Source organism: Geotrypetes seraphini, chromosome 1 (genome assembly GCF_902459505.1).
Source record: "Geotrypetes seraphini chromosome 1, aGeoSer1.1, whole genome shotgun sequence".
NCBI lineage: Eukaryota > Metazoa > Chordata > Amphibia > Gymnophiona > Dermophiidae > Geotrypetes > Geotrypetes seraphini.
The window spans coordinates 67,905,689-67,931,537 of record NC_047084.1 but is presented as its reverse complement, the minus strand read 5'-3'; the positions used below and the strand labels follow the sequence as shown (position 1 = coordinate 67,931,537).

At 43.8% G+C, this 25,849-nt stretch overlaps 1 protein-coding gene across 1 annotated transcript in view; it reads left to right on the top strand.

Moving 5' to 3' along the window:
- Positions 1–25,849, top strand: part of NIPBL (NIPBL cohesin loading factor) — a 1,354,860-nt gene that overhangs the window by 896,691 nt on the left and 432,320 nt on the right. Inside the window, 1 exon segment of the mRNA XM_033932779.1 lies at positions 19,594–19,726. Coding sequence (XP_033788670.1) covers positions 19,594–19,726 — 133 coding nt within the window.

Here is a 25,849-nt window from a genome sequence, read left to right as displayed (position 1 = left end):
AATGCTCAGTGATGACTGGTAACATGTCATTATTCCACAGTAAATGCAAAATGTTTGTTATGTGCAAACTCTGAACAGTAGTCCTGGATTCTGTCATTATTCCACAGTAAATGCAAAATGTTTGTTATGTGCAAACTCTGAACAGTAGTCCTGGATTCTGTCAGTATTCATCAATGTGTCTTTGGAGCAAGTTGGTAGGTATTCCTCAACTGAGCAACAAAGGTGAAGGAGGAACTGCTTCTGCTCCTCATTCTTTGTGGGACTTTCATTATACTGCTGTGTTAAGGCAGTTGCTTTTTCATCGGAATCATTGACTACTGTCATTGATGATGATGGCTGTTTCAAATACTGGTAGTTTGTATCATCTCTCCAGTTTGCAGGATATTTAACCAGAAATTGTTGAGCCTTTTCTTGTCCATTTTTGTCATAAGTTCTCTTTGTTATACATGATACCAGGCCAATGGGACTGAGTGACTTGGGAGGGCAATCAAGACATTTCTTTGAACATGTAGATTATGGAAACTGAAGGTTTGCTACCATCTTGGACTTCACTTCTTGCTTAGAATGTCATCAACAAAAGCCAGAAGCAAAACAAAAAAGAACCAACAAAAACCTGCAGAGAAGGTGCACAACAGGAAAACAAAACAAAACTGCAGGAAAATGTACAGTGACAGGAACTTTATTAAAATAACAAAAAATCAAAAACAAGACAAGTGCATAAACTACATAAAATACATCCAAAAACTGGTCCTAATATTCATGTGAACCGGACCCAACACGGTCTGCACTACGATTTATTTGTTTGTTTGTTAGGATTTTGCATACACTTTTCCACATCGGTGAAAGACAGTCTTTTGCATCTTGGATCCCTGAGGAAGGCGTGTTTAGCTGAAACACAGCCCATGTTGGGTCTTTCTAAAACAATACAAACTTCAAATGGTATTATATTCACAAAATATGAAACTATTGAAAACCATTTGCACAATATCAAAAATGGACACTACTTCTGTATTCCAAATTTTAATTAAATTCACTACTTAAATAATTGGATTTAATAATTTAACTGTTGACTTTTAATCACATTACACTAATTAACTTCTAATGGGGACAAGCCTCAGACTTAGATCATGTTTCCCAAAATGGGATTACTTAAAGAGAGAAACACATTACTCTCTTATCTCCTTATAACATCACCGGCTATTACCCCAGCTCCCTACCAATATAGATAAATTAAATATTTGATTCTCTATTTTTTTAAAAACATGCATTACATTAATTTTTATAAATAAATAATTCTAAACACTATACCTCCTCTTTTATTAATTTGAATTCTTAAAAACTTATTAAATTTAAACTACAACGTACTATTTTGGTATGGGTTATATATTACTTGAAATAGATCAGCATGCCATTTTTGAAACTTAGGACCAACTCATGCCAGACCATATATATTCACCTAGTCATATTCAATCAAGATGTCTCATCTAAAATTCTTATTCAATTTCATTGTGATTCATTTCCTCTTATTATTAATTACAATTTCATCCCATTATTTTCATCAATTCATGTATCTTACATATTTTTTTAATTACCATGAAATATTAGCAGTGTTACTAATACTTAAAGTGCATAATATAAAGTGCTCAGTGAAAGTGCTTCAGTGTTATAAATACAATAAATACACTAAAATATCAAATTTATACTGATCCCTTTTTTTTCTTTTCAAAAGACCATATGTTTTGAGACAATCTTGAATTCACTAAATAATGGCTTTCTTATCAATGTTTCAAACGTTCTTCAATCGTTCATTTGCAAAAAAAAGTTCATTTGCAAAAAATGAGTTCATTTAAAAAATAGTTCATATGAAAAGAAGGAAATTCATTTGCAAAAAATGAGTTCATTTAAAAATAGTTCGTATGAAAAGAAGGAAATTCATTGTAGCTTATGGCTTTCCATTTAATATAGTCAACTAGTATATTCTTTTACAGATACTTAGCTCCTTAGCTCGAGTAGCCCACTGTCAAATCAACATCGTTGCTTCTAACTGTTATCCGACCAGGCCTTAGTTTCGCAGGGTAAACTCGGCACACCCGCTGCTTCAGGGAAATGGCTGAGCAACGCTGAAATGAAAGCTATGAGTTAAATTCTATGACATTTAAAACCAAAGAAACATTGATACAAGCATTCACTATACACATTTACCTTATTTTATCTTCTTCGCCACATTGGACCCGAGCAAACAGACAAATATGGCCACACACCCTCTGTTTATACTGGCAAAAACGTCAATACGTACCTTCCTTCCTTTACTCTTAAAGAGATAGAGCATTAAAGTTCCAAAAACCCTGCATATTGTTTAAACAGCACCACATAGTGGCGACAAACTGAAATTTGACTGTCAACTAATAGAAATGCTGCTATTCGAGACTTTTATTAAGTCCATTAGGATGAACAGAGTCTAACTTAAAGATCCAGCGTTGTTCTCTCTGCGCTAAGATTTTTTTTTAAAATCACCTCCCCTCCTCCCCTTCTTTACTGTATCCACAACCAGTGCTTTGAAAGAGAAAAAATCATCATGTTTATATTCATAACAATGTTTAACCAGGGGCGCTATCATATTCCCCCTAACGATGTCACTCTTGTGTTTGTTTAATCTAATATTGAACGCTCTCGATGTTTGCCCTACATAAATAAGATTACATGGACATTATAGGATATAAATTAACTCCCATCGTTTTACAGTTAGAAGAATGGTTCAACCTATACGTTTTTTTATCCTTAGGATTGATGAACTCAGTAGTCGATTCCATAATTTTGCACATCTGGCAGCAACCGCAACTTGAGTGCCCTAATGTTACACCTACATCCCAGTTCTCAACATCAGGAAATATAGCTGGACACAAAATTTCCTTCAGGTTTTTTGATCTACGATACGCAATACGTTGTTCCAAATCCTTAAATCTTCCTGTAATGTTTAACATCTGCCAGTGTTTCCTTAAAATTTTTGCCACCTTGGGGCTGTTTTTCGCATATGTAAGAACACACGTAACATTCTCTTCCTTCACATCTTCACATCTCCCACTGTTTTGTGTTGGCCATAATAAAAGATCTCTATTATTATAAAGAGCTCTCTTAAATGCTGTATTGACCACTTTTTTCGGATAACCTCTTTTGATAAATTTCTCTTTCATGCCTCTAGCTTGATCTTTAAATTCTGTCACTGATGAACAAATTCTTCTTACACGAAGAAACTGAGAATATGGTAAACTCTTTTTTAGACTTAGAGGGTGGAAACTAGAGAAGTGAAGCGCTGAGTTTCTATCCGTTTCTTTTCTGAAAACATTAGTTTGAAACCCTTCTTCATGCCAGGTCACAGTTACATCAAGAAATGATATTTTCATTTTATTATAGATATGGGTAAATTTGACACTCTGATGACAAGCATTAATATATGTAAAGAAGTTGTTCAGTTCCTCTTCTGTATCCTCCCATATAAAGAAAATATCATCACTGTATCTGTACCACTTTGCCATTTTAGAAAAATACCTAGAATTGTATACCCACTGAATTTCAAAAGCAATCATAAACAGATTTGCCACTGACGGTGCCATGGTAATGCCCATGGCAACCCTGGATTTCTGGTGAAACATATTAACTTCAAACAGAAAAAAACTTTCAGTCATAACAATTTCTGCCAGTTCCAAAATAAATTCGGTGGGAACTAGGTGTGGCCTTAAACGCATTTCAAGATTCTGATGTAACTCCTGTAGTGCTTTTGTTTGAGGAACAATAGTGTATAGAGAACAAACATCCATTGTAACCAAAAAACAATCTTTTTTTGGAGTTATCTCTGCTAGCTTCCTCAAAAAATGTGTATTATCTTGAATATATGAATTACTGGTTTTCACAAAAGGCTGAAGAAATTTATCCACATACGTGGAGGAAGCTTCTAATAACGACCCCTTACTCGAGACGATAGGATGCCCAGGGGGGTTAGTCATGGATTTATAAACATTTGGAAGAAGATATAGGATGTAAAACATTGAGATATTTAAATTCCTTTTTTGTCAAATATCCACAATCTAATGCTTTTTTGTAATCCGATTAATTTTTATTTGAAGATCCACCATAGGATCTATAGATATTTTCTCACTTTCTTCCAGTTGTCTATAAGCTTCCAAAAGGTACATGATTTTATTTAATAACAATACCACCTTTATCTGCCTTCCTGATTACCAGAGATTCATCATTCTGTAATGTATTTAAAGCCCTCCTTTCATGATTAGAAATGTTAGCACCTCCTCTGGAATATCTTTTTTCTTTTATACCATCATTACTAATTTATGAAAATAATCCAATAAAGAATCGACAGGACCCGGAGGAACCCAGATAGATTTAGGAAACACAATGGAGCGATCTTCCGTTCCATTATCTTGTGAAAAAAACATCTTGTTACGCAACTTGCTAATAAATTTCTCAATGTCAATCCGTGTTTGAAAAAAATCAACGTTCCTAGTGGGTACAAAAGTCAAACCTTTACTAAGGATGTTCACTTCATTAATAGAAAGTTGATGATCTGAAAGATTGATTACGGGAACCTCTGTCCCCTCTGAGATCTCGTTTGTGGCCTCTGATTGTAACTAAAATTCTGTTGATAATTCTGTTGATTCTGCGGAAAACCCTGATGGTTCCCACGCCGATGTTGTCCCCTCTGTTGGTACTGGGGTCTGGATTCTAAAAAATCTTCATCGGAACTAAAATTACTAGCCGATGACTCCGAGGTTTTATCAAACGTAACTTTTTTCTCTTTTTGAATTTTCTCGGCCTTATTTTTCTTCATCCAAGGATACACTCTCTGATTAACATAATCACCATCATCTTGTTTAAATTTCTTAAACTTATTTTTTTGTAAATCAGCTCTAAAAATATCTACATGCATACGCATATCTTCTTGATGTTTTTTAAATTCAACTTCAGTTGTTTTTTTCTTTCAAAAACTTTAATTTATCCTCAATATTAATCTTAATTTCTTGCATTGTTCTTTTTGTTTTTTCTATAATTAGAACCATAAGATCAAGTGAGCATTTGTTAAGTATTTGAATCCATTTATTCATAAATTCCTCAAAACCTGAAGGAAATTTTGTGTCCAGCTATATTTCCTGATGTTGAGCACAGGGATGTAGGTGTAACATCAGGGCACTCAAGTTGTGGTTGCTGCCAGATGTGCAAAATTATGGAATCGACTACTGAGTTCATCAATCCTAAGGATAAAAAAACGTTTAGGTTGAACCATTCTTCTAACTGTAAAACGATGGGAGTTATTTATATCCTCAGATGTCCATGTAATCTTATTTATGTAGGGCAAACATCGAGAGCGTTCAATATTAGATTAAACAAACACAAGAGTAACATCACTAGGGGGAATATGACACCGCCCCTGGTTAAACATGAATATAAACATGATGATTTTTTTCTCTTTCAAAGCACTGGTTGTGGATGTAGTAAAGAAGGGGAGGAGGGGAGGTGATTTTTAAAAAATCTTAGTGCAGAGAGAACAACGCTGGATTTTTAATTTAGACTCTGTTCATCCTAATGGACTTAACAAAAGTCTTGAATGGCAGCATTTCTATTAGTTGATAGTTAAATTTCAGTTTGTCGCCACTATGTGGTGCTGTTTAAACAATATGCAGGGTTTTTGGAACTTTAATGCTCTATCTCTTTAAGAGTAAAGGAAGGAAGGTACGTATTGACGTTTTTGCCAGTATAAACAGAGGGTGTGTGGCCATATTTGTCTGTTTGCTCGGGTCCAATGTGGCGAAGAAGATAGAATAAGGTAAATGTGTATAGTGAATGCTAGTATCAATGTTTCTTTGGTTTTAAATGTCATAGAATTTAACTCATAGCTTTCATTTCAGCGTTGCTCAGCCATTTCCCTGAGGCATGCGGGTGTGCCGAGTTTACCCCGCGAAACTAAGGCCTGGTCGGATAACAGTTAGAAGCAATGATGTTAATTTGACAGTGGGCTACTCGAGCTAAGGAGCTAAGTATTTGTAAAAGAATATACTAGTTGACTATATTAAATGGAAAGCCATAAGCTACAATTAATTTCCTTCTTTTCATATGAACTATTTTTAAATGAACTCATTTTTTGCAAATAAACTTTTTTTCAAATGAACAATTGAAGAAACGTTTGAAACATTGATAGGAAAACCATTGATTTAGTGAATTCAAGATTGTCTCAAAACATATGGTCATTTGAAAAGAAAAAAAAGGGATCAGTATAAGTTTGATATTTTAATGTATTTATAACACTGCAGCACTTTCACTGAGCACTTTATATTATGCACTTTAAGTATTAGTAACACTGCTAATATTTCGTGATAATTAGAGAAATATGTAAGATACATGAATTGATGAAAATAATGAGATGAAATTGTAATTAATAAGAGGAAATGAATCGCAATGCAGTGGCGTACCTATGGGGGTGCGGGGGAGACGGTCCGCCCCGGGTGCACGCCCCAAGGGGGTGCATAAGACAGAGCTGAACGGGGACGACGGGGGACCCACGGGTTTAAATACAACTCGAGCTGCGAGGCTCATCTTCTGTTCTTACCTGCCCTGCCGCGCACACAGACCCGACCGGAAGTCTTCCCAGATGTCAGCGCTGACGTCGGAGGGCAGGCTTTGCTTAAGCCCTCCCTCCGACGTCAGCGCTGACATCGGGGAAAACTTCCTGTCGGCTATGTGTGCGCGGCAGGGCAGGTAAGAACAGAAGACGAGCCTCGCGGCTCGAGTTCCACCCAAACCCGGAAATAAGGCAATATATGGGTTGTTGGTTTTTTTTCCCAATCCTGCCCTCAACCGGTCAAGACTTTAGGATGTCCACAACGAATCGGTACAAGATAACTTTTGATTGCATGTATGTAGTTTTCTTATATTATATACATATAACTTGTTGTTTTCAATGTTTTGCATTGTTTGTATTTTAATTGATTGTTGTGAACCGCCTAGAGCTTTTTGGGTATGGCGGTATATAAAATTAATTTATTATTTATATGCAGATGATTTATATAGCTATTGATTGTGGATATCCCGGCTGTAGAGAACCCCCACTCCCCATAGAGTTTAAGAAGCTCTGCCCTAGTGGGTTGCAATAAAAACAAACGGGGGTTAAATACAGCCCAGGCATTTCACAAACTGCCGGTCCCAGGACACGAGTTCAAGTCGTGCCCCCGGTCTCTGCCAGGGAGGGTGCAGGTCACGCCACCCCAGTGGAAGCTAAGGCTGCACCCCAGATGAGGTGGTGTGACGGAGGCTGGAAGAGGAGGGACGGTCCGGATGGCTGAGAAAGTTGCTAAGATGAGGGCTAGGAGGCAAACACGGAACACAAAAGGGGGGAGGGAGTGCATTTTTGGACACAAGCATGAACTTGGGAGAGAGGATGGAGGAAGGGAGGGAAAGAGGTGGGGGAGGGAGTGCGTTTTTGGACACAGAAGGCATGGACTTGGGAGAGAGGAAGGGAGGGAAAGAGATGGTTGTGTACACGGGGAATGCAAGAAAAGAGAATTTTTGGTCATAGGGAGGGAGTGCGATACAGACAGTGGCATACCAAGGTGGGGGGGGGGCGATCCACCCCGGGTTTACGCCTCAAGGGGGTGCACAGCTGGCCACCCTCCAGTGTTCTCCCTAGGCCGGCAAGCTGCGTCTCTTTAGCCACTTGAGTGCCACCACCCCCATCGGGAACAGGCCGGCGCCGAGTTCTCCCTGCTTTTCCCTTTGGGGCCGACCAACTCTAGCCACCCGCGTCAATTCTGACGTCGGAGAGGATGTTCTGGGTCAGCCAATCGCTGCCTGGCTGGCCCAGAACATCCTCTCCGACGTTAAAATTGACGTCGGATGGTGAGAATTGGTCGGTCCCGCGGGGAAGAGAAGCAGGGCGAACTTAGCGCCGGCCTATTCCCGATGGCGGCAGTTGCAGCGTTTTCCCAATGGTGGTGGCATGGGGAAGGGAAGGGGAGGGCAGGGAGAAAGAAAGAAAGGGGGGTGACAGGGAGCCAGAAAGAAAGGAAGGGGGCAGGGTGAAACAAAGAAAAATGGGGCACGGAGAGAGAGAGAAAGACAGATATACAGAACGAAAGAGGGCATGGAGAGAAAAAGAAAGAAAGGGGGCAGGGTGAAAGAAAGAAAGAAATGGGGCACGGAGAGAGAGAGAGAAAGACAGACATACAGAAAGAAAGGGGGTATGGAGAGAGAGAAAAAGAAAGAAGAGGGCAGGGTAAAACAAAGAAAAAGTTTGGGGAGGGAATGAGATCTGGAGGAGAGGAAGCATACAGGAGGCTGAAAAAAGGGAAGAAATATTGGATGCACAGTCAGAAGAATAAAGTGCAACCAAAGACTGATGAAATTACCAAAGGTAAGTAAAATGATTTTATTTTCAATTTAGTGATCAAAATGTGTCCTTTTTGAGAATTTATATATGCTGTCTAATTTTGCACTATGGCCCCCTTTTACTAAACCGCAATAACGGTTTTTAGCGCAGGGAGCCTATGAACGTCCAGAGCAGCGTGGGGCATTCAGCGCAGCTCCCTGTGCTAAAAACCACTATCGCGGTTTAGTAAAAAGGGAGGGGGTATATTTGTCTATTTTTGTATAGTTACTGAGATGACATTGCATAAAGTCATCTGCCTTGACTCTTTCAAAACCCCCGGAATATAAATGATAATTAACATTTTTTTCTGCGTACAGTGTGCTTTGTGTTTTTAAAATTTTATTGTTGGTAGATCATTTTGACTTGGCCACAAAGATAAGGGGGAGGGAGGGGAGCTGCTGAAAGACATCTAGTAATCCTTGCAGGCTTGACTGTGCAGGGAATTATTTTTGTAAAATCATGTTTTGTTATGTGACTGGCATTATTTAGACTTTAGTTTCTATGAATGAATAGAATGAAAATGATATAAAATTACTTGCTTGTTTTTATGTGCGTGCGCTGAAGGAAAGTGGAGAGAGAGTGGGCTGAGGACGCTGAAGGGAAATGGGGAAGAGAGAGTGGGGAGAAGACGCTGATTTTTAAATTGACAATTGTACAGAATATTGTTTCTTTTTATACTTTAATATAATAAGTTCAATATAAAACAATTCAAGGCTTGTGTGGATGGAATCAGGTGGTTTGCGGGGATGGGGACCGAGCTTACGGGGATTAGTCCAATAAAATGGTATTTTTTTATTTCTCATTATTTGTTTTATTTTTATTTGTTAATTTGTAAAGTGGTGATTGTTATATATCAGTTTTTTCAAATTTACATCTACTGTCTTTATATTTTGCACTGTATTAGAGGACATGTGTTACTGTTTTTGTGGTGTTGCATTGTATCCAGGGTCTGGTTTCTTGGCGGTTCAGTTTAACTTTTGTCTACATATTTCTATTTTTAGCTTGTGATTATTCCATATTGGGTGAGAGTGTATCTCTGTTCTGTGTGTATGAAAAGAACATAGTTTTCAGTTGGCATTGACTGCAGGATCAACTAACTGCGGGATCTGGCTTGTTTAGTTTTACAATGTATGTGTTGGTGTTCTAGTGCTCACTGCAGTGTTTAAGATGCTGCCTTTTCCTAGGTACACTCTTGTGTAATATGTGGATTGTTACTAAAAATCATATTTTTCATATAGATGGGAGGGTGTCAAAAAATGATGGGCCCCAGGTGTCACATATGCTTGGTACGCCACTGTCGCAATGAAATTGAATAAGAATTTTAGATGAGACATCTTGATTGAATATGACTAGGTGAATATATATGGTCTGGTATGAGTTGGTCCTGAGTTTCAAAAATGGCATGCTGATCTATTTCAAGTAATATATATCCCATACCAAAATAGTACTTTGTAGTTTAAATTTAATAGTTTTTAAGGATTTTTTAAGTAGTTTTTAAGGATTCAAATTAATAAAAGAGGAGGTATAGTGTTTAGAATTATTTATTTATAAAAATTAATGTAATGTAGTTTTTTTAAAAAATAGAGAATTAAATATTTAATTTATCTATATTGGTAGGGAACTGGGGTAATAGCCGGTGATGTTATAAGGAGATAAGAAAATAATTTGTTTCTCTCTTTAAGTAATCCCATTTTGGGAAAGGCGGCAAGAACAAGCGGTCAAAGGACCCGATTTGGATCTCAGCAGAAGTAAAGAGGGCAATAAATGACAAAAAAGTATCCTTCCGGAGATGGAAAAAGGACCCAACGGAGGAAAATCACCAGGCGCACAGGAAATGCCAAAAGGAATGCCACCGAGAAGTTAGAAAAGCAAAAGGGAAATACGAAGAGGGGCTGGCCAGGGAGGCGAAAAACTTCAAGGCATTCTTCAGTTACGTAAAGGGGAAGCGACCAGCGAGAGAGGAGGTGGGGCCGTTGGACGATGGGGATAGGAAGGGAGTGATTAAGGAGGATAAAGAGGTAGCTGAGAGGTTGAACACGTTCTTCTCGTCGGTTTTCATGAGTGAAGACACATCTAATATACCGGACTCAGAGGAGCTCATGAGTGGGGAACAGGCTGAAAAATTGGAACACATAGAGGTAAGTAAGGAGGATGTCCTCAAACAGATAGACAGGTTAAAATGCGGCAAATCGCCGGGCCCAGACGGGATCCACCCAAGGGTTCTAAAGGAACTAAGACAAGAAATAGCGGGCACAATCCAGCATGTTTGCAACCTATCCTTGAAAACTGGAGAGGTACCAGAGGACTGGAAATTGGCGAATGTCACACCTATCTTCAAGAAGGGATCGAGGGGTGACCCCGGGAACTACAGGCCGGTGAGCCTGACTTCAATTATAGGGAAGATGGTGGAAGCTATGATCAAGGACAGTATTTGCGAGCACATCGAGGGAAATGGCCTACTGAGAACAAGCCAGCATGGATTCTGTAAGGGAAGGTCATGCTTAACGAACCTTCTGTACTTCTTTGAGGGAATAAGCAGTCGGGTGGACAATGGGGAACCTATAGACATCATTTACCTCGATTTTCAAAAGGCTTTCGACAAGGTGCCACATGAAAGGCTGCTTAGGAAGCTGTGGAACCACGGGGTGGGAGGGGATGTGCACAGATGGATCGAGCACTGGTTGTCGGGTAGACTGCAGAGGGTCGGAGTAAAGGGACAATACTCTGACTGGCGGGGAGTCACGAGCGGTGTGCCACAGGGATCGGTGCTGGGGCCGTTACTCTTCAACATATTTATCAATGACCTGGAAAAGGAGGCTAAGTGCGAGGTTATAAAATTTGCAGACGATACCAAACTGTGCGGCAGAGTTAGGTCCAGGGAGGAGTGTGAGGACCTACAAAGGGACCTGGACAAACTGGAAGACTGGGCAAACAAATGGCAAATGCGCTTTAACGTGGAAAAATGCAAGGTCATGCATATAGGGAAAAAGAACCCGTTGTTCAACTACAAATTAGGGGGGGCATTGTTGGGAGACAGCAGTCTTGAGAGAGACTTGGGTGTGCTGGTGGATGCATCACTGAAGCCATCTGCACAGTGCGCAGCAGCCTCGAAAAAAGCCAACAGGATGCTGGGCATCATAAAGAGGGGCATAACAACCAGGACGCGGGAAGTCATCATGCCATTGTATCGAGCGATGGTGCGTCCACATCTGGAATACTGCGTTCAATATTGGTCGCCGTACCTCAAGAAGGACATGGCGTTACTTGAGAGAGTCCAAAGGAGAGCAACGAAACTGGTAAGAGGACTGGAACACTGCCCATACGCTGAGAGGTTGGATAGGCTGGGACTCTTCTCTCTGGAAAAAAGGAGGCTCAGGGGAGATATGATAGAGACCTTCAAGATCATGAGGGGCATAGAGAGGGTGGATAGGGACAGATTCTTCAGGCTGAAGGGGACAACAGGTACGAGGGGGCATTCAGAGAAACTGAAGGGATATAGGTTCAAAACAAGGAAGTTTTTTTTCACACAAAGGGTCGTGGACACTTGGAATGCGCTACCGGAGGAAGTTATCAGGCAGAGTACGGTACAGGGATTCAAACAGGGATTGGACGGATTTCTGAGGGATAAAGGGATCGTGGGATACTGAGAGAGGTGCTGGGATGTAACACAAGTATAGAAAGCTAACCAGGTAATAAGTATAGAAACCAAATCAGGTCGTGCATGTGTAAGACCGGAGGTTTAGGACTCCGATGGGAAGATAGGACTTCAAATGAGAAACCAAGGTGGCAAGGGAGCCCCTTCTGGTGATTCAGACAGGTCGTGACCTGTTTGGGCCGCCGCGGGAGCGGACTGCTGGGCAGGATGGACCTATGGTCTGACCCGGCGGAGGCACTGCTTATGTTCTTATGTTCTAAGTCTGAGGCTTGTCCCCATTAGAAGTTAATTAGTGTAATGTGATTAAAAGTCAACAGTTAAATTATTAAATCCAATTATTTAAGTAGTGAATTTAATTAAAAGTTGGAATACAGAAGTAGTGTCCATTTTTTATATTGTGCAAATGGTTTTCAATAGTTTCATATTTTGTGGGTCTTTCTAAAAGACATATCTGGATTGAGTTTTTACTACTGTTTTATTGCTGTGATTGCTTTTATCAAGAATTTCAAATAAATTATCTCCTGGGTCCAAGAATATTGCATTTCCACTGTCTTATTTGTTTGTCTTTGTTTTATCTGCATCCAGGCAGTTGCCAAGAAAAATTAAACAGAGTTCAAGAGGCCTCCTGTGACAGCTAGCGCATGAGTTGTGAGGAAGGGCTACTGGGGTCGGTAGCATAGAATGTTGCTAATTTTTGTGTTATGCCAGGTACTAGTGACCTGGATTGCCCACTGTGAGGACGGGCTAGATGAATCATTGGTCTGACCCAATAAGGCTATTTTTATGTTCTTATCCTTTCTCTCTTCCTTCCCCCAAGCCCACCCCACCTAATGTGACCATCACCCTTTTTCTCTTCTTTTTCCTCCAGCCCACCCTCACCCCGTGGTGTAGAATCTGTTTCCTTCCCTTCCCTCTCTCCTATGCCCTGGCATTTCTCTCTTCTCCTTCTCTTCCATCTTCCCCTCCACTCTGTAAACTATCCATCCATTCCCTCCTTCCCCATGGTCTGACATCATTCTCTCCTCTCTCCCTCCCCTTCATTTGGATGGCTTTCTTCCTTGCCCCTTCCTCCCCCCAGTTGAGTGCAGCTTTTCTCTTACCCCACACCACCCCTTTTTCTTTCATCGTCAGCAACCTCCACAACTCGCTGTGTCAGGCCACATTATAAGGATACTGTAGAATCATACGCAAACTCTCAATTTGTCCCAAACTGTCATATTTTAACTATATCATATCTACATGAGGTAGAACGTACTCAGGAAGCATGTTCTGATAAGGTTCAATTTTTACCATAGTCTTATGCATCACTCTAATCATCAAGTTTGCAAAAACTTATATTCTGCTGTACACAAAAGACACCTGCTTAAAGGTAAGTACCGTATTTTTCGCTCCATAAAACACACCTGACCATAAGACGCACCCTAGGTTTAGAGGAGGAAAACAAGAAAAAAAACATTCTGAACTAAATTCTCCCTGCCAGGCTCTGTAACCTGTCCCCTCCCCCCCGGTGATCTAGTGGTAGGCCGGGGCAGGACACAGAGCAGGCAGGCCTAGTGGCAGGCAGGCAGGCCCCACACACCCCCAGTACCTTAAATCATCTTCCATGTACCTTAAATCATCCCCCCCATGCAACCACACCCCCCCCAGTACCTTTAATCATCCCCCATATCCCTTAAATCATTCCCCATACCCACAGTACCATAAATCATCCCCCCATACCACATGTCACCGTACCATAAATCATCTCCCACTTACCCCCAGTACCTTTAAATTCCATCCCAGCCCCTCAATCAATCAGTCATCACTTTTATATATCCCCCAGCACATTTAAATTCAATCCCAGCACCGTCCCAGCCCTCGCCATTCAGAAGTGGCGCCTGCACACACAGCAGTGCATTTGTACACCGCTGGCCCTGACGTGCTGGTAATCAGCAGGTAGCAGCCTTGCAAAGCATCAGCGACTGGCCCAATTAGGGAAGTGTCCAGGCCCAGGCATTAGCACGCTTGTGCGCCAAGGGCCCCGACAAGCAGCAGGCAGCCGTCCACCGACCTATAACATTGAAAGGTACCGCCGGGGTTTGTTGTGTTTTGGGGGGTTTTTTTTTGTATATTCGCTTCATAAGACGCACTCTTATTTACGCCCACTTTTTTTGGGGAAAAAGTGTGTCTTATGGAGTGAAAAATATGGTAATTTCCATATTTTGAATCTGTTCCGTTCTCCCACAAATGGTATCAAATCCAGACATTGCAGAATTGGACCTCAGTCAGAGGCCACACATCTTCTGGAATGAACTGTGAGGTGTCACCATTTTTTCAAAGACTGATTTCTTCCATCCTCACTCCCATCACCCAGAGTCTGTAAATGCTGTTTGCTTAGTATCTCTAGTCCTAAATGACCTGGGATGCCAAATTATAGTCTAGATAAAGAACTAGGATTCCATATACATAGTTGTGCACAGGCTGGCTCCAACTTAGTTGTTTAAATTTCAAGTGGTTTTGAAGTACCAATATTATACCGCTATTCTGTATATTTAGGATGAGAAAAGACATGTCCCTTTACCCTTTGCGATTACTGTGTCATATATTAGGAGTAATTTTGTATAGTAGGCACATACCGTAGGTGTTTATGTTACATTTGTGCATAAATGTTTAGAATATTGGCACTAACTTATTGTGCAAGTACATGCTTATCTTATGTACTGCTTGTTTGACAAATGGGCATACACATAGGTGGTAGAGCAAAGGCAGGGCACACACTTGTGTAACTTATAGAATACTATAAGGTATGTGCATATCTCCAGCATTTAGGTTTCAGCACTTAAAGCAGTTCTGAGTAGAGAGCTGCACGGGAATGGGGACAACAGGAATCCCGCCGGTTCCCCCTTCGGGTCAAGGGGATCCCGTGGGGATGCGTCTCGGGGATCCTGCGGGGTTCAATACAACTCGAGCCGCGAGGCTCGTCTAATTTTCCTACCTGCCCTGCCGCGAGGCTCGTCTTCCATTTCCTGCCTGCCCTTCTGCAGCACACATAGCAAATCAGAAGTCTTCCCCGATATCAGCGCTGACGTCGGAAAGAGGGCTTATGGAAGACTTCCGGTCGGCTATGTATGCTGTGGCAGGGCAGGCAGGAAATAGAAGACGAGCAGTGTTCTCCCTAGCTCCCCCCACCAGCTTAGCCGGTGCTTGTGACTTATCCTGTCTAATGGCATGGCTTTAATTTTGTGACACTCTTGAGGTTTCCCTGCTGTGGCACACTGGTTGGGAGCCTCTGCTTTATCTGTTAATTGTCCTCGCCTGCCCATTTTGTCACTTCCTGTATTTATTGCCCCTGCTTTCCTTTGTCTTTACCCCCCACCCCCCTCCAAGTTCCTATATCTCTGTTGATTTTCCTTGTGATGGACAAACATTGAATAGAAAAGTTGTTTCAGCAAAGGCACACTCTTTCTTCAGTATGAAGATGACCTCTTTGTATGACTGGTGCTTCTGTTTGACTTCCATTTTGGTTTTGCTTTAATTTACTTTTGGGGGGGGAGTTAGGGACGGAGGGGATTCCTCGCGGGGACGTGTGGGGACGGAGGGGATTCCTCGTGGGGACGGAGGGATTGCTCGTGGGGATGGGTAGGATTTTGGTGGGGACGGGTGGGATTTCTGTCCCGCACAACTCTCTAGTTCTGAGTCACTTCATTGGCTTCCTATCCGTTTCCAAATACAATTCAAACTCCTCTTACAGATCTACAAATACACTCACTCAGCTGCCTCTCACTTAGAGAATTACACGGGGGAAAAATCTGTCCCCGTCACCGCCCCGGCCCACCATCCTCTGCACCGCCCCGTCACCGCCATTCCATTCACCGCCCCGTCACCGTCACTGCCATCCCTTTCACCGCCCCGTCACCGCCACTGCCATCCCATTCACCGCCCCGTCACCGTCCCCGCAGCATCCATATAAGCCTTAGTACTCTAATATTTAGCGTATTCCATTCTTATAAATCAAAGTTCCTGCTGCTGAACTAGAGAAAGAGATGTTCAGCTGGCAGGGCTTTTTTTATAAATTTTTATTAACACAACTAATATACCACCATAATGTTTCCGACAGAGGACAAGTATGCAATAAATGCATTTTGCTGTTTCAATGCCAGTGCTCAGCAGAACAACAGACAGCAATATGGACATTCACCTTATGTAGTACTTTTTTAATATATAAAAATAGGCAAAATAGTTGCTGTTTTATCATTATATTTTCTTGCCATTATAGTATTCTTCATTGATCATTTTTCTTTTTAAATTCAAAACAAATTCAACCTATCTTGTGTCCCAGCATGAATTCATGTTTCACTCAATTGGCTGTTTCAAGGGAATTAACCCTCCAACTTCCATTTGCAAAAATACCCAATGTTGTTCCTTCTATGAGCAATATTTAAATTATGAGGAACAACATTGGGTATTTTTGCTGAATTGTGTGACACCATTTGGGCTGAACATGAAGATTGAAAATGCCTGGTTAGCCCTGGACAGATGATTTGAACAGCCAGGAGCCTGTCCTGGCCATTTAAATCATTTTGAATATCTAGTCCAATGATAACAGAATTAGGGTGATTATAGAAACATAGAACTTTGTTGATCACTAAAAACAGTGGAGACTAAGGGTCTATCAAGCTCAGCATCCTGTCTTTGACACTGGCCAGTCTTGGTCTTTGGAACTGCCCATTGTGTCAGAAGCAATAGGGATTAAGTGACTTGCCCAGGGTCACAAGGAGTGTAGTGTAGCTCTAACCACTGGATTTAGAAGTTGGCTTCTTTTGGGATCTTTAACTCATCATCGCTAGGACTCGAATCTGAGTCCGTGGCACCTAACATAGAATGGAATTAGTATGGCAAAGTAATGAAGAATGGTCCAGCAGCCCCCACCCTCCCTCCACCTCACCTTATATTCGTTCCGAGTTTGCCGGCTTCCTTTTTCTCTAGCCGCACGCGTTCAAAAAGCCGTGCATTTAGCCAGCTCCCTCCCTCCACCTCACCTTAAATTTCGAGTTTTCCGGCTTCCTTTTTTCCGAGCCGCACGTGTTCAAAAATCCGTGCACGCGCGGCTGCGCGAGTCAATCAAACTTCTCCTCTCCTGCAACTTCCTGTTTCCGGTTGCGTCAGAGGAGAAGATTGATTGACTTGCGCAGCCGCGCGTGCACGGATTTTTGAACACGTGCGGCTCGGAAAAAAGGAAGCCGGAAAACTCGAAATTTAAGGTGAGGTGGAGGGAGGGAGCTGGCTAAATGCTACGGGCGGGCGGGCGGTGGCTGCAGGGACCGCGCGATCCTTGATACCTCACTGCGGAGACAAGACCATTCACCGCCCCGCGGGCGGTGAATGGCCTTGTCCCCGTCGCCGCAGCGACTGCTAGTTTTCTTCCCCGTTTTCGGCGGGTGACCCGCGGCTAAAATGCGGTGGCCGCGGGTAAACCGCCACCGTGTCATTCTCTACTCTCACTATCTCTCTTCACTTATCTCCCCCTATGATCCTCCCTGTAAGCTCCGCTCAGCTGGTAAGTTCCTCCTATCTGTGCCCCTCTCTTCAACTGCCAACTCCAGACTCCATCTCTTCTGCCTTGCTGCCTGGTTCTGTTTGTACTGTGCGTTTTGTCTACGTCATTTCTATTGTTTCCCCGAATGTTGCAATTTTTATTGCTTTTAGCTCTGTTCATCGCTTTGTATTAAGATTAAGCGATCCATCAAATTTTAAATAAACTTGAAACTTGAACAAGCTGCCTGAATCCCTACCGCATTATCCGTCTCGAGGCCCATTTAAAAGCCCACCTCTTTGAGAGTGCTTTTGACTCCTAACTCCTCTCACCTTGGGTTCTGCATCCCCAACCCTATATGTCATGTCTGTCTGTCCAAGTTAGATTGTAAGCTCTTCCGAGCAGGGACTGTCTATAAATGTCAAAATGTTCAGTGCTGCGTATGCCTTTCAGCTGGTTTTAAGAAAAGTTTGAACAAGTTCCTGGAGGAAAAGTCCATAGTCTGTTATTGAGAAAGACATGGGGGAAGCCACTGCTTGCCCTGTATCGGTCGCCTGGAATACTGCTACACCTTGGGTTTTGGCTAGGTACTAGTGACCTGGATTGGCCACCGTGAGAACGGGCTACAGGGCTTGATGGACCATTGGTCTGACCTAGTAAGGCTATTCTTATGTTCTTATGTAGTGTAAGAGCTTTAGTGTACATTATAGACACATAATTTACCTGTTAGCTAGAATTTTATGAAGAAAAGTAGGTGCTTACTTTCCTTTGTGTAATAGGCACAATGCTATAGATTTTCCTCTATGTGCAACTTTCTCTTAGCCATATCATGTTAGTTGAACTTTTATTATAAAGCAACTCATTAAATTTGTAGCACCTTCTCTCTTTTCTTTGACAGGAAATGATTTTGGAGAATTCACAAATCACCCAGAATAGTTTATAAATGTTCAGTTCAGTTGGTCCCACCAAAAATGGTGTTTATGAACAACTGAAAGGTCAGGATGAGTAGAACAGAAAGTTTCATGACATCAATTTTATCTACCGTATTTGCCGGCGTATAGGACGACTGGGCGTATAAGACGACCCCCCAACTTTTAGTTAAAAAATAGAGTTTTGTGTTATACTCGCCGTATAAGACGACCCCTTCTTCCGCACACCTTCTCTACCGCCCCGGGTGCAGCACAGCCGGCCAGGTCCCCTTACTTTTGTGGCACTTCCCCGACCGACCGACAACAGCCCCGATCCGACAAACCTCCCTGCCCTTAACCGCGAATCTAAATTACCTTCTTACAGCTGCTGTAAGAAGGTATTTAGATTCGCGGCTACAGGGCAGGGAGGATTGTCGGACCCGGGCTGTTATCGGTCGGTCGGGGAAGTGCCACAAAAGTAAGGGAACCTGGCCGGCTGTGCTGCAACCGGGGAGGGGCGGCCGCCCCTCTCTCTTGGTACCGCGAGGCTACTCTCCTTCTCCTTACCTGCCATGCCTGCAGCACAGAGCCGAACGGAAGTCTTCCCGACGTCAGCGCTGACGTCGGAGGGAGGGAGGGCTTTGTTTAAGCTTTGTTTAAGCCCTCCCTCCCCTCCGACGTCAGCGCTGACGTCGGGAAGACTTCCGTTCGGCTCTGTGCTGCAAGCAGAGAAGGTAGGAAGAAGAAGAGCCGCGCGACTGAGTACATCCAGCCCCGCAAGTAAGGGCATGTAAACTGTACCCGGCGTATAAGACGACCCCCGACTTTGGGGAGGATTATAAGGTACTAAAAAGTCGTCTTATACGCCGGCAAATACGGTAGGTTTGTGTGAGCAAATCACAGCAGAAGGGCCTTCTGTAATGAATGGTTTGTTATGTTTTAATTCTCCATGCTGGGTACATTTTGTGCCACCTGCTTTTGATTTTGAAATGATGTGAACCCATTTTAATTTGTTATAAGTTTAATATCTGTTGGTAGGTCTAATGTTAAATGACTTGCTTTATAGCTGTCTTTCTTTCCCTTTAAACAGATGTGGGAGCAAGCAAGGGGAAGAAGACTATAGGCCACTGTTTGAGAACTTTGTTCAGGATCTTCTTTCCACAGTCAATAAGCCTGAATGGCCAGCTGCTGAGCTGCTCCTTAGCTTGCTTGGGAGACTACTGGTAAAGATAACATATTGCTTATTGTCTTGATGTATTGCTCAATTTTATATTAAAATGTTGCTGTCATGCCTGAGATGAAATTAAGCACCAGAAGTTTATTATTAATTAATGTTAGAAGTTGTAGTTTCTTTACCAACTCTCCAGGCCAGCATAGGGTTAATCTTACAAGCAGGTATATATCTGATCATGACCAGCAGGTTTAGACTGAGACAAAACTTTGGAACTGTACATATCATGTGACCCCTCCTTAATTACCTCAATCTTCTCTCAGTCTCCAGCAGGTGTAGTGAGTTATACCCATCTCCCTTGGTAGGGCTGTTGGAATTTGTTTAGGAATTTTTGTCCCTTTTTATTGCCGGATTGAGCTTTTTGGGGGTCCGTCTGACCTCGGGAGTGTCAAACCCTGAGGGTCTCGAGTGGGGTCCCTCCCCACCTTCTTCCACCTCCCCACATTTTTGTGGAGGTGCCTCGACAGTAAGCCTTACCCCCTGGTGGCAAGGCATATTGTTTAGAGAGCCAGTGGAGTCTGTTCTGTGTGTGGGGGGGGGGGAAATCCTGAGGCAGTGCCAGGCTAAAGGCTTTCCCTTTAAATATGCAGTAAATTACTGTAATTTTCAACTAACCGGCACTTTTCTTTCACCTAGTTCGCGTATGGAGCAATTGAGCACTTCTGAGGGGTCCAGACGCAGCCGGCCTGAAAACAGATATTCGGGCTGATGCAGTTGTGGAAGTCCTATCAGCATCGGATGCTGGTGTCCAGGGCTCCCCGCTGCTAGTGCCTCATGGCCGGCAGAGCTTTGCAGGGAAGCCCAATCTTTTCCTGCCACCCACGGAGGGATTTCCTGTCAGCTGTTTTTTCTCTCAGCTGATGTTGGCTTTTGCCTGCTTTAGCAGCTGGGACAGTTCAGTCTTCTTAGCCGCTACAGGCCCTGGAGGGGCTATTTTTGGTGCCTTTTTTTGCTGTTTTCCTCAGATAGCCCCTCCATCTTGTAATTAGCCTCAGGTGCCTTTTCCCTGTTTTGACATAATAGGGACAGGGAATCCCATGGGGCCGCCAGGGTTTCCCTCCCCCCCCCCCCATTTTCTTTTTGCTTTGTGTAAAGCATATAGGCAGCCGGGGGTGCTCCTTGTGTCCAAGGCGTCTCAAGGGGTTTTTCTCTACGCGTTCCCTGATGTTCGACTTAATTCTTTTTGCGTCCTTCTTCATCCAGATTCTCGCATACTGCTTCGGACGAGGCTTTGTTGTCTGAGGAGAGTTTTAACTAATGCATGAGGACCTGGACCCTTGGGGACCCTCCAGGATCCTCTCGAGGGGATGGCCGCTGGTACCGGGGACTTCTTTTTTTCTGTCTACCAGCGAGGAGACTTTGAGGTGCGCCTTTTCAGAGGGACAAGCTCTCAGATCTGATTCAGCAAATCTCATCAGTGTTGCACTTTGAGGAGGCACTGCCTGCGACCCAGAGTGTGAAGGACCCTCTTCTTTGGGGGATTTCCTCTGCTTCCCTCTCTTGTCCAATACATCTGGTTTTTATTTCTGGATTTTATCCTGGCGCAGTGGAATTCGCTGGAGGCGTCTTTTCGGTTTGCACGCTCCTTGTATCCCATCCTGGTGGGAGATAGGGCTACTTTAAAGTCGCCAGTGATGGATGCGGTGGTCTCAGCTATTCTATGTGACATACTGTGACCATTGAGAGTAGTTCTATCTTAACAGACTCAGAATTTTTCTGCCTTGGGGGTCCAGGCAGCTATTTGTGCAAGACTGGTGGCTTGAACTGAGCGGGTCATTGACAGTGAGTCTGATGGTCAGGAGTTGGCGAAGATTCAGATGGCTGCCTCTTTCTTCTCAGATGCCCTCTATGAGTTCTTGCGGTTGTCTGCCAAATCCATAGCTGTACGTCAGACCTTCTGGCTTCGGGCTTGGTCGGCGGACGCGGTGTCCATCTCTAAACTCTCTACATTTTCTTTTTCGGGGGTCCTTGTTGTTTGCCAGAGGTTTTGGACTAGTTAGTTCAAACTCTGATGGACTCTAAAGTGCCCTGCCTGCCTGAAGACAGTGCTTGCCAGGCTCTTCAAGGTGGCACTGCTCAGGGGAGTCTGCGAGATTTCCGCAGCTACTGCCCTGAGCGTGGGACTGCTCCCTACCTGACCTCTGATTTTGACAGGGGTCATTTCTTTCAGCGAATGCAGGCCTGTCATGAGGCTGAGAATCCCTCTGTCGGTTCCCCGCTGTCCGTCCTACCCAATGACTCTGTGCCCGCACCCCCTCTGGTTCCAGTGGGTGCTCGGCTGGAGGTGATTCGGGATGGTTCTTCTCTGCAGTTGGCCCATTCTCTGCCAGATCATTTTCTAGCTTCTCCTTGTCATGCACCATGGAAGAAGCAGGTTTTTTGCCAGATTCTTAAAAGATTGCTAGATCTCAGAGCTGTGGTTCCAATACCCCTCCGGAGTCGGGCACCGACTGGTACTCAATTTACTTTGTGGTGCCCCAGAAAGAGGGGACTTTTCTGCCCATCTTAGATTTGAAGGGAGTCATCAGGGCTCTCAGAGTTCCATCTTTTCGCATGGAGACTCTGCAATAGGTGATTTTGGCGGTTCAGCCGGGGGAGTATCTAAACTCTCTCGACCTGATAGAGGCCTATTTGCACATTCCAATCCAGACTTCCCGTCAGCGCTTCCTTCGTTTTGCTATCTTGGGCCAACACTTTCAGTTCTGTGTGCGCTCCCTTTTGGTCTGGCCACGCCTTCCCAGATGTTCACCAAGGTTATGGTGGTCATCGCGGCGGTCTTGTGGACAGAGGGCATTATCCCAGGGCAAGCAGGCAGCCTATTCTCACATGTGGGTGACGTCATCCACGGAGCCCGGATGCGGACAGCCTCACAAGCAGACCCGCTTTCAAAAAAAACTCTAAAGTTTTGAGTGTGCTGCACCGCGCATGTGAGAGTGCCTTCCCACCCAGCACAGGGGGCATCTCCTCAGTTCTCAGTTTTCCACAGAGCCGAGAAGTCCGTCTTTGATGCTCTGCGCTGAACTTAGTTCACTTCGTGCCTTCTCTCACCGCGGCTTGTGTTTTATTTTATTTATTACTGGGTCACTGTGTTTTTCTTTTAGTTATTGTGTTAAAAAAAAAGTTTTATTTTCGTCGGCTGACTAGCGGAGCCTGCGGGCTTTGACTTTGCGGCGGCTATCTTTCATTCTATGTCCCGACCGGTCACAGGCTTCAAGAAGTGTAGCCAGTGTTAGCCCTCAAATGTCGTCGACTTCAAGTGGAGAAGATTTTTTAGTATGGATATCCCTGCTATACCCTCGACCTCTGACTTGGTCAAGCCTGCTGCGAGGTGTCCTGCCTCCATAACTCTGACCTCGAGTCTCATCACACCTTCCTCGTTTGGAAAGTCCTCGACCTCGAGTACATCTGTCAAGTGTTCTGAGCTTCCCTCATGACAGAAACCTCAGCAGACAGTTCTGGCGATGGTCTTCAAGCATCACTCCTCCAAGTCGAAGCATGCTTCCTCTGCCACCTCTGAGCCTTTAGCCTCAGCAAATGGTCCAGTTTCAGAGTTGGATCCACAATTGCAGGCTACCATCCAGACCATTCTAGAGCGGGAATTTGTTCAGTTACTGAATAAATACAGTCCTGCCTCGATTCTGCTTCCTGAAGTCTAGCCTGGGCACTCAGCAGGCTCACAAGAGGTCAAGTCCTTGCCTGTGCCTTGAGCTGAATCTACACACAGTCGAGTCTTTGTGAGTGTCTGGTCTGGAATCTACACACTCTATGCAAGGAGTCGAGTCTTTGCGAGTGTCTCGACCGGAATCTTTAAACTCTATGTAAGGAGTCGAGTCTTTGCGAGAGTCTTGACCGGAATCTTCACACTCTATGCAAGGGGTCGAGTCTTTGCGAGTGTCTCGACCGGAATCTTCACACTCTGCAAGGAGTCGAGTCTTTGCAAGTGTCTCGACTAGATTCTTCACACTCTATGCAACAACTGGAATCCTCATAATCCATACAAGGAGCCGAGTCTTTTGGAGTGCTTTGAGATTCCTCGATCCAAACCACTGAGTCTGTGGGATTTTGATCTCCAGCTTCCAGCCCTATGCTCTCTCCAAAGGCATTGCCCATTTCGAGGCACAGGGTGAAGTCTTATCCTCATACAAGACCTGTTTCAGGCAGCACTCTTGTCGCCGATCGAGGCACAGGTCCTCTTCCAGAGAGAAGCCTACCTCGACCAGGCCTTCCAGCTTTTCGAGGCCTCCAACTCCTTGATCGAGGACACTGATCGCAGAACCCGAGGGCTCAGCTGATTCCAATGCCTCATCCCAGTCTGTCTATTCGCTGGGATACCAATACTTCAAAGAGGACTCGCCTTCATTTTCCACTCGAGGTCATCGAGTCCCTCTCGAGGCCATGCTCTGGCGGATCAATTGTCCTTTTCCTCCTTCATCTGTCAGAGGGCTGAGGACCTGGACCTTAACTTGGACGCTGGATTTAAGTACTCTAAACAGTATTTAGAGGAACTGAGTATTCCTCAACCTCCTGCAGAGTCTCTGAAGCTTCCTCTTAACAGGCTTCTGTCTCAGGCTTTCAAATGAAACCTGGAGACTCCTTATGCTTTCCCTGCAATTCCATTCAAGCTGGAATCCAGGTATAGAACTCTACATTGCAAGAGCTTTGAGAACTCCCAACTATCTCATCAATCCCTTCTTGTGGAATCTTCCAGGGTCTAGACTACCGTACCTCCTGGAAGAGAGGGCAGGACTATGGACAAGTTTGGCCGTCATCTTTATCAAAATTCGATGAGGCCCCCAAGATTTTAAAATATAATTTCATCTTTACTACTTATTTCTAGTATTTTATTGATATGCTCCCTGGTTTCTCTAAAGACCTTGGTCAACACAGGCTGTTAGAGTTTCAGCAAGCCATTGCCACTTTGGCACAACTCAGGTTGCATCTTCTTCAGTCATCTTATGATGCCTTTGATGCGCCACCTGGCCTGGCTTCGCACCATCGATATATTTCCCAACCTTCAGGATCGTCTGGCTAATATTCCTTGCGAGGGCAATGACCGCTTTGATAACTCCATAAAGGCCGCCACCAAGAACATGTCTGAGCATGGGAAATCTTTTGCTTCAGTCGTCAGACCAAAGTCTAAGCTAGCACCTGCATAGTTTTCTCGACCTCCTCCATCCTGTCTGAGGCGTTATCCTCCAAGGGCAGCTCCTTATACTCGAGCACTCCCCAAGAAGCCACAACAGCAGAAGCAATAGAAACATCAGCCTTCTGCTACACCTAAGGCTTCTCAGCCTTTTTGACTGTCACACACAGAGCATAATCTCAATCGTTCTGCCTCTGTCCTCTCCTCTCCCCATAGGAGGTCATCTCCATCTTTTTTTTACTATCGATGAGAGATCATTACATCCGATCTCTGGGTACTGTCAATAATCATGGAAAGATACTCTCTTCTTTTTGCTCAGATTCCACCAGAGCTTCCTCCAAGAGAGTATCTTTCCAATCCATCCCAGACCGCCTTTCTTCTTCAGGAAGCTCAAGCTCTGTAATAGAGTAGACACCGAAGAGGGAGTGGAAAATATGAAAAAGGATCTGCAAAAGTTAGAGGAATGGTCTAATGCCTGGCAACTAAAATTCAATGCAAAGAAATGCAGAGTAATGCATTTGGGGATTAATAATAGGAAGGAACCGTATATGCTGGGAGGAGAGAAGCTGATATGCACGGACGGGGAGAGGGACCTTGGGGTGATAGTGTCCGAAGATCTAAAGGCGAAAAAACAGTGTGACAAGGCAGTGGCTGCTGCCAGAAGGATGCTGGGCTGTATAAAGAGAGGCGTAGTCAGTAGAAGGAAGAAGGTGTTGATGCCCCTGTACAGGTCATTGATAAGGCCCCACTTGGAGTATTGTGTTCAGTTTTGGAGACCGTATCTGGCGAAGGATGTAAGAAGACTTGAAGCGGTCCAGAGGAGGGCGACGAAAATGATAGGAGGCTTACGCCAGAAGACATATGAGGAGAGACTATAAGCCCTGAATATGTATACCCTAGAGGAAAGGAGAGACAGGGGAGATATGATTCAGACGTTCAGATACTTGAAGGGTATTAACGTAGAACAAAATC